General features: G+C 37.6%; 1 protein-coding gene and 2 long non-coding RNA genes across 3 annotated transcripts in view; all 3 read left to right on the top strand.

Moving 5' to 3' along the window:
* Positions 1-2,971: 2,971 nt before the first annotated feature.
* LOC122357035 lies at positions 2,972-5,212 on the top strand. Its single transcript, XR_006252416.1, has 3 exons — positions 2,972-3,066; positions 4,349-4,469; positions 5,172-5,212. It is a non-coding gene; the product is annotated as an uncharacterized LOC122357035 (long non-coding RNA).
* A 15-nt stretch (positions 5,213-5,227) lies between these two features.
* On the top strand, positions 5,228-8,308 carry LOC122357036. The gene is made up of 3 exons (XR_006252417.1): positions 5,228-5,289; positions 6,374-6,477; positions 8,268-8,308. It is a non-coding gene; the product is annotated as an uncharacterized LOC122357036 (long non-coding RNA).
* A 44-nt stretch (positions 8,309-8,352) lies between these two features.
* LOC122356252 (cilia- and flagella-associated protein 46-like) overlaps positions 8,353-10,000 on the top strand; it is a 7,420-nt gene continuing 5,772 nt past the window's right edge. Inside the window, exons 1-2 of the mRNA XM_043254785.1 lie at positions 8,353-8,404; positions 9,404-9,566. Of these exons, the coding sequence (XP_043110720.1) occupies positions 8,353-8,404; positions 9,404-9,566 (215 nt within the window). The remainder of the gene's footprint in view (positions 8,405-9,403; positions 9,567-10,000) is intronic.

Raw genomic sequence — 10,000 nt, forward strand, 5'->3', positions numbered from 1 at the left:
CTAATACCAAAGACACGGTGTATTCAAGCACTATTTCTCAAATTAAATCGCTAAATTGAAATGGCTATTTTAGCAGTTCTTAACTAAAACAAAGCATTTTTAGTACTTGAAATAAAATAAATAAAATTTCCTTAAAATGTATTTCAATTTATTTCAGCTAGCTGACAAGGCAACATTTAATTTTATTTATGTTATTTTATTTTAACTTGATTTACTAAAATAACTATAACTGTGCAGACATTAATAAAAATGACAAAATGTTTAAATAAAAATTGAAAAGAAAAAAGGAAAATATATCAGCAAAAAAAAAAAAACTATAATATTATCTTAGCGATAGTAAAAGTTTTCATAAATTTCTAATTAGAAGTTCGCTGATAAACCTAAAGCATTTAAGTGACAAAACATGCTGACGCTTTCAGATCAGATCTGCTTCATATGCATGTCTATTAAGATATCATGAAGCCTGTCTTGTTCTTTCAGCTGCGGTTGAGTGTAATCTCTCGACTGGAAGCGCTGCTGCAGACGGCTCTGGAGGAAGCGGACTCTCGGGCGACTCAGGCGGTGTGTGTGTGTCTGTGGAACGCGTGTCTGCCTCTTCTCCAACACAACCTTCGGAAGAGAGTCCGGAAAGCCCTGCTGAGCCTCGCCGAGCGCTGGAGCGCACACAGGTCTGAAACACAGCGCCCGTTGCTGCTGCGGACGGCAGGGTCATTAGACGAATGAGAAGAGAAAGGAAATGCATGTTTATTTATTTCGTGGCGCGGAGACGTAGAACATCTTCACGCGATGAAAGCGGACAGTGACCAGAGGCTCTAAACAAGACAAAAAATCATCTCAAAATATCCTAAAATTAGTCCCATATGCTGTACTCTACATCTTCTGGAGTCATGCGATGGCTGTGTCCGGGAGTTATCATTGTTAACTAAAAACCATTAGATCAGTGGTTTCCCAACCTTTTCTTGTTTGAGGCACCCTTGGAAAGCCTTTCAAAAGTTCCAGCACCCTTATAAGGAAATAGATATTTAAAATCTCTGTAGCTTTTTTTATTATTATTTATTTATTTGTTTCATTTCGAGAGTTTGCATGCAACAACACCTTATACCTAGTCCTAGATGATATGAGAATACTGTTTACACTGATTCTGCCTTAATAAAAAAATTAAATTTGAAATTTTGGCGGCACCCTCAAAAGATCTCACGGCACCCCTTAGTGCCGCGGCACACAGGTTGGGAACCACTGCATTAGATCATTCCTTGAATTAAAATAAATGTTTAAGTCAATCTAAACATTTTATTTCAGCTAGTTCAGCTAACTTGATTTGCAAAATAATGTAAAAATAAATAAATAAATAAAAAAAAAAAAAAAAAATATATATATATATATATATATATATATATATATATATATATGTATAAATGTATTTTTTTAAAAAAAAAAATAATGATAAAAAATATATATTAAAAAAAAAAAAAATATATATATATATATATATATATATATATATATATATATATATATATATATATATATATATATATAAAACTTTCTATAAACCTTCTACTAAAGGGCTATCTTTGTGTTGCGTGAGTTTTGTGCTTCTGTCAAAACATTTCTATATTCCTATATTATTTTAGCATTATTTAGCACAGAAGACCATTTCCTCAACTGAATAATTTATTTTTTTTTTTTATTGTAAATGTGCCTCTTTGTCTCACGATTGCGTGATTATAAAAAGTGCAATTCTGCCTTTTTCAGTTTGCTGCTGGACGTGTTGAGTCGGGCTCACGCCAACTGGCCGCTATAGACGAGGAGGATGAGAAGCTGGATTCCGCCGTGAAGCATCTCCAGAAAGCGTCCGAGCTGGATCCCGACTCCGAGCAGCTGTCCTCCTCCTTGCTCCTCCGGCTGCGCTCCTCTGTCCACGGCGCTCCCGGAAGCGAGCGGAGAGCGCCGCTAAACTCATCCAGCAGGTGCCTCCTACACGCCGCTCCGTTCAGAGCTTCAAAGAGCCTTCTTAAACGTGAAAATGCGACGAGACGCCCGAAAAACAAGCGAGACGCACAGCGGCCAAAGCTGCCCGTCCGATGCAGACTAAAAATAAAACTTCACAGAGAATGCGCCCTGAAACAAAACCTCGTTAGTTTCGCGCGCTTTGCATTCTGGGAAATGGCTTTGATGCGTGTTCACGCAAGCCAAAACTGGAGATGCACAAGCGTTGGAAAGTCTGAGGGCAGTAAGAGTATCAGTAATATATTAATAATCTTATTCAGCGAGGATGCATTAAAGGAACGCTTCACCTAAAAGCAGCTTGTGCTAAAAATGTGCTCGACCTCGGCCACCGAGATTAAGATGAGTTTGTGTTTTCATCAGATTTGGAGAAGTGTGTCCCTGCATCAGTATCTAAGCGATGGATGTGAATGGGTGCCATCTAAAATACGAGCCCTCTGCAGATTTCTCTTCTGATTCAGACTTAAAGACAGAGTTATTATGGACTCATGTTTCAGCTAAAAACATCTTAACGCTGGATTGTCTTCTCCAGATGTTAGCTGATGTTTTCATCAGACTCTCATTCTGACGGCACCCATTCACTGCAGAGCACCGAATCAGTTTCCACAAAAATACCATGCGACGCAACATTGATATGTTTGATTTTGACAACATTGATTTTGGCGCTGAAGACCGGAGTAATGATGCAGAAAACCACAGAAATAAATTACACTTTAACACACATTCACAGAGAAAACAGCAGATTTTAAACGCTAATAATATTTATGATTTTTAGCAGTATTTTTGGTCAAAGCACTGCAGCCTAGCTGAGCAGAAGAAACCTAAAACTTAACTTTAGCCACCCCGAACTTTTAAATGCTGCTGGTGGAGTCCTCACCATTGATGTCCAGCTCTTTATTATCAGTATCGGTGTATTGATTAGTGGTGTGATCTCTACAGGCCAAGAGGGAGGCGGCCGCGAGACTCTGAGAAAGCGACGTCCTCTGCTGGTCACCGCTGGAGTCGCTCTGGCTCCCGATGCTTTCCTGAGCGTCCTGGAGGCTGACGGTCAAGTCAAAGGTCTGTGCGGATGCTAGGCTAATGCTAGTCTTGATTAGTAACGCAATTAGAGCTTGCCAGTTCAGTTTTCTGTCTGTAATTGTGGATTTCGCTCCCAGTGTGACAGATTCTCGCATCTCTCTCACAATCCGGCCTGTTATGCTCCTAATCAGACCGACTGAAGCGTTTGATCTGTGCACCAGGACTTCACTCATACGTATCTGCCCTGCTACGTGCATGCTAGAAATCATTCGTTTTTGCAAACATTATACTTTAGATATTTGGGCTTACTTCCGTATCTCTCATAGGATGATTTGCATCCAGTTGGCTTTCTATCTTAAGTGTGTTTGCTGCTTCTCTCTAAATTTGACCCATTAAAGTGATTAATAGCAGAGTTTGCTTCATAACACGACTCTGCTGCTGCTGTGCTCAGGTCTTTTTTTTTTTTTTTTTTTAGGAAATATAAATCTGGTGTTTTTAATCTTGTATGAGCTGTTCAATGTTGCATGATTGCAGCTGGGAGGAATAATACAGCGTATCATGCTATAAAAAGAAAAAGAGATTTTAGAAGTAGATATATATAACCGTTCAGAGGTTTTATTCATCAAGGATGCGTTAAAGCGATCAAAAGTGACATTTTTAATGTTACAAAAGATTTCTGTTTCAAATGAATGCTAATCTTTTAAACTTTCTGATCGTCTTTGAATCCTGAAAAACAAAATGTAACTCAGTTTGCGCAAAAATATTGAGCAGCATAACACAGATAATAATCAGAAATGTTTCTCGAGAGCATTACATCGGAGTAATGATGCTGAAAATCACAGAAATAAAATACACTTTGACACGTACTCGCAGAGAAAAACTGTGGTTTTAAACTGTAATAATATTTCAGCGTTTTTATGTATTTTTTTTTTTACAAATAAGCACAGCCCTGGTGAGCAGAAGAGACTTTTAAAAACTAGTGTGCAGCAGAGAATGGTAAGAAAACAGAGCACGAAGCAGGAAAACGCAGCTAAAATAACTATATCATGGTGATGGAATTGTTTTTGTTGTTGTATGAAGTCTGTGAAACAAGCTCACGCCGCCCACTCGGGATGAAGACGATGTTTGTCCTCAGATCTTCTTCATCATCACACTGATATGATGTTGCTCTCAGCTGCTCCTGGAGCTCATGCTGACCTTAATATTAGTTACACGATTCCGTCGATCTGAACTCCACCAGAGGCGTCAGGCCTGAGGGTATTTCGTAAGTTCTCAGGACTGACTTGATTGTGTTGTATGTATTGTGTTCGTGTTTCTGCAGACGATGGAGCTGGAGATCGTCTGGAGCTGCTCGCCGCTAAAGCCCAGCATCACAGCAGCCGTGTGCAGAAGGTCAGAGGTCATTTGGATGGGCTTGACCAGAGCTCGGATGACAAAGAAAGGTGTGTTTTTACACAAACGAGTCTCTGAAAAGTGCTCACCAAGACCGCATTTATTTGATTAAGAGTAAAAAAAAAACAACCAAAAAAATACAGTAAAATTGTGAATTGTTACAATTTAAAACGGCTGTTTTCAGTCTTCAGCGTCACGTGATCTTCAGAAATCATAATAATATACTGATTTACTGCTGGAGGGAAAATTCTGATTATTATCAATGTTGAAAACGGTAGTGCTGCACAATATTTTTGTGGAAACCGTGATACAGCGTATACTTGAAATGTAAATATTTTGCCTCTTTGCTCAATTCAAGGAGCCTTGCATCAATTGAAGTATTAATTATTTTTTATTCTTCTTAGACTTTATTAGTCTCCACAGGAATATTGTGCAGCGCAATGAAACTTTTTCATTCAATTTTACATCGGCGCAAGTCTCACTTCTAAAAGTTCTCACTCCCAAAAGCCGTGTGTACTGCATGTGTTCATTAAAAGAGAGCAGGCTATGAATTCCTCCATCAGCTTCACCCTGGAGCTCATCACGGTACGTTTCTCAAGGCCAGGAACATACAGGCCCACCAGGACTTCATTACGATGGGAAAAAAACCGTATTTTTTTCTATTTTCTTCCACGAGGAAGGAACACGCGAATGAAAGCAGGCATGGGCCGAAGGTTGAAACGAGCTCTCTGTGATGTTTGTGTCTTTGTCAGGGTGAAATTATGGGCTTCTCTGGCCAAGACTGCCCGGAAACAGGAGGTGTTCGACGCGTGTGTCGGGCGGCCTGCCGCTTCTGTCTGCTTTATGATGACGGACGATGGAAAACCACGAGTGAGTGAGTCCCGCGAGAGCCAGGAATAATGAAATGATGTGTGTGCTGCAAAAAGTCACGTATTTCAAAACATGTTTACAGCCGGCGCGTGTAATGTTAAAATCATTTCAGGTTTCCAAATGTAATGTTGAGACGCACCGCCGGGGACCGTAAGTCGCTGCTTGCTAGATTCCCTGAAGACTGAAACTCCAGCGTCTCGGTCTCACTATCAAATCACTAACACGCTCCAGAAAATTAACTGTGACTTTAAGGCAGAACAAAAATACAAATGAGCAGTTCTTGGAAAAATAATTATGAAATATAAATTCAAAATATTTATTTTTCATGCAATGCCAAGTTTGCATCTTGCCTTTCTTTTTTGGTTGTTTGTTTGTTTGACATGTATTTAAAACTGTGAACGTTTCATTTCACAATTCTGACTAAATTCTGACATTGTGAGTTCATTTTGAAATTCAACCTTTATTTCTCACAATTCTGATATTATATCTATTTTTTTGGCTCAGAATTTAAAAATTTTTTTTTTAAGAAAATAAGTCTTATTTTGTAAGATAGTCGCATTTACCTTTTTATTTTTTTATTGTATTTTTTAAATTATTTTATTATTTACTTTCATAAGTAACACACTGAATTAAACTGACATTTTGGAGTTAAATATCATTATCATTATTAATTTTAAAAATTAAAAAAATTAAATATCATTATCATTTTTTTTTTCCTTTTTAGAAAATATACTCCAATAAACAACCTCAATAAAAATCCTTTTAAATAATATTTAGAATTTTTTTAAATTATTTTAGTGCGAACTAGCTTCAGATTCTGTAAAACTTGCCTGCATTTTTCCAGCTTTTTTATTGATTATGCATAAAGATTCCTTTAGCCTTTCAGTTCAAGCTGTTCTTCGAAATCTTAAGAATCCGTGAGTGACGCCAGAGCTGAAAAATACAGATGGTCGTTAAATGTGATAATTTTTCTGAATTGATGCAACAAACTAGTATCGATCCTCATTGGTGGTTATTACGATTATTGATTATGCAGCATTTTTGCACTGCGTTGATGTAGATATCTGCGGTTTGTGATCCCCAGGCTCCACGGGTTGTGATCGTCCAGATCAGAAGAAGCAGACTGACCCGAGCACACAGAGAGATCTGCTGCGTCTGCTGGCCGAGGTCCACTTCCTCCACGCTGAGGTAACTTCCCCTCAGAAATACACCGTGTGCTTCACGCGGGATGTTTTCCTCCAAACTAGAAAAACAACGAACCTTAATGCAATGAGTCAGAATGTGAAAACGGCGCTCTATTGAGGTTATTAGGATAAAAATCTGCAATCTGAATATTAGAGGCTGTCCAAATGATCAGCAATGCATATTCCTAATCAAAAATGATGTTTTAAAATATTTAAGGTAGGACATGTGCAAAATGCCTTTTAGCACGAAAGAAAAGTTTATAATGAGAGTAAGTTTTTGAGCCGAATAAAGACAAAGTTAGTTAAGGCTGACTGTACAGTTAAATATACTGGAACAAATTTGGTTTAAATTCAGCATTTATGGAAATTTTCACCAAAAAAGTTGCTAGTAAATCTTTCTAATAACGAGAAAGGAGGTACAAGTAACACGTTGAATTAAAAACTACATTTTAAAGTAGAAAACTTCCAAAACATGCTCGTATTTACGCCATATGGGGCACTCATTTTTGTACATTTCCAGAACATTAGACTCAAAATCCTTTTTCATGTTAGAAAACAGTAAGGGTTTTCCAGATGGGATTTTAGATTTCTCTTTTCATTACAAATACTGTCAAACCTCTCAATAAAAGCAATATAAACCTAACCAACCACATGTTTATGAGCTGCTGAAGTGAGAAAAGCTATAGACTGCTGTTATATGCTTAAATGCAATAAAATACAAACACATTTACCTGCTTTTTTACACAAGTCTGAAAGAAGACGGGCGACAAGTCTCAAAAAAGCATGCTTTAGACATCAGAGAAACACTAAAAGACTGAACATAAGCTGTGTGTTTAAACAAGGAAAGACATGCGTCTTCATTCTCTCGCCCTCGCTAAGCTGACGGACTTTCTTCTGTGCGACACTTCATATCTTTCACTGAACGTGTGAAGAAAACAACACCAGCAAGCAGGTTTGGAGAAAGAGCAGACTTTTCGAGTGAAAATGCTCCTTTAAATGTTTTCAGGAGAATCAAGGCAATGAAGACGTCCCTCTCAATAAAGAGATGTTTCTTCAACGACCTCCAGGATCTTCCGTGTAATGATGTCTTCGGAGCGCGCGGGCTTTGAACGCGGAGGAGACGAAGCATCGGGAAGCGATGACCTTGACAACAGCAGAGTCTGTCGGAGCAGCTGCTCTTTGATAGAGCACCGCTTTGTTCTCGACGGATGTTGCTTCTCTTTTTGAGGGTTGGTTTTTAAAAGACGTGAAAGAGAAAGTTTCCCTCCCGGACCTGGGCCTCTTTGATCCTCAGTCATCGTGCGTTACTGTATGAGCCGTTCAATCCCATCAGCCCCTTCTGCTCAGACCACACTGACACTTCATTAACCCCGTCGTATCGGATGCATGCGTTTCTGAAGCTCTAAATGATCAAACATTGCTGTTAAAGCTGTCTCTGAGCGTTTGATCCGGTGAAAGCTCTTGATTCTGATCAAGTGAAGCTCATATCTCCAGATCAACTCTTACCGTCTTTACTTGAACCTCCTGTCAATCATTTTCTAGAAGAATCTGATCTTCAGGATCTTTTGAGGAGCTTCACTTTCACTGTTCCTCCGAAACATCTCACATCTTCTGAGAGACTTCAGCTCTCCATCATTATATTGATTTACAAGCAGCAGAATCTCATTATATTAATAGCATCTTCTGCAACCAATTACTTTTTTCTCAGTTTGAGTCTCTGAATGAAAGAGTGTGTGTTTTTTCCTCCATCATATCAGACTGCATGTTCTATAAAAAGTCTTTTGTGTCGCCTAGGTAACAGTCCTCAAACTCCGCTCCGAGGGGGTGGAGCTAAACTCCGCTCCCAGGGGTGGAGCTAAATGGGCTGCCGTAGCGCCTGATGAAAAACAGACACGCCCACCTGAAGGCGACGCCCACTGGAACCTGTACAGGTGAATCTCATCATAGATATAATAGATCTGGTAAATATTTTAAAACATGATTAGTTTTAGAATTTTACATTATAAATTTTCTTCGTTTATTTAAATGAATATTTAACATTTCAAAATAAATGCTTTTGAAAATGCAATGTATATATTTACGATAAACATCATATTTAAATACGAAATATATTTAATGGTATATTTAATGGTATTTATACACACACACACACACACACACATATTACGTAAACAAAGCCGTTTATTTGGGATTGCTGTTGTAAGCTGAATCCTTGGTGTCTCAGACTGATGTTGAGCGTGTAATACTGAGCTCCTGATGCGCACCTGAACAGAAGAGATAATCACACTTCCCAGCATGCATCGAATGACTTTCTCAAATTATAAGCCGCATGAAACAATAAGCTTGACTCTCAGCCAGACAAACTAATCTCGGCAGACGGCCTGTGCGTCACCAGCACATTCAAACTATTGCACACGCTGCTTTAATATGTGCCTGGCGTCCGAATGAGATCTGATTCAATTATGTTCAGCTTTATTATGGCTGTAATGGAGTCGGTGTGGTTCAGTTAACAACTAAACTCAAGCTGCATCAGCGCTTTTATATGATGGTGTTCGTGGAGCTGTAAAGACACAGTGACCAGCAGAACATTCAAATAAAGCTTAAATAGTAACATGTTATGATAGTAATAGTATGTGATTAAATAGTAAAATAATACACAATCGTCTGCATTCTTCTATAATTATTTTCTGTATTGTTTTATTGAATTTCTATTTAATTATATAAATATTGCATATAATTATTTAATATATTTAACTAAGTGTTCGATTTTTCATTTTTCTCTGATAAATCTAATACTAATAGTATGATCATTTTATTATATTATATATATATATATATATATATATATATATATATATATATATATATATATATGCCTCAGTAATTGGATCAAGGATTTATCGGCTTACGCCACTGGTGGTTTCCTGTAGGGGCGGAGCTTGGAGGCGAGCTGCGAGAGGATTGGCTGGTGGTTAATGCAGCGGTGTATCTGTGGAACTATAACAGCTGGCTGCTGACCAGAGGAGGACATCGGCTCCTTCTTCCCACCTTCAGACGCCTGCTGGAGCTCCTCAGACAGACGGGGCATGCAGGGTAAGATACGGAGACGCTTTTCTTCGGTCAGTCCTCACAAGTCCTGGCTGCTGAGTATTAAAGATGAGTGTGTGCATCAGCATATGTGAATGAGTCATACAAAATCTTTTTATTTTATTTTACTCATATTTTTAAATAATATGTTTATATGATTGCTTCTATAACTATATATATATATATATATATATATATATATATATATATATATATATATATATATATATATATATATATACTTGTACATTAATATTCCATATCCATGTTAATTATTTCTTCATTAAATATTTTTAATTATATTTTTGTAGAAATTTAATTAGTTAACATTCATATAAGATTTGAGATTTGTTCTCCAAACATGAATAATTCTTAAATCATGTCTTTAGAGGAGACATATTTTTCATTTACTTACATATTTGGTTATTATTACATAATTC

This window comes from Puntigrus tetrazona, chromosome 13 (genome assembly GCF_018831695.1).
Source record: "Puntigrus tetrazona isolate hp1 chromosome 13, ASM1883169v1, whole genome shotgun sequence".
NCBI classification, from domain to species: domain Eukaryota; kingdom Metazoa; phylum Chordata; class Actinopteri; order Cypriniformes; family Cyprinidae; genus Puntigrus; species Puntigrus tetrazona.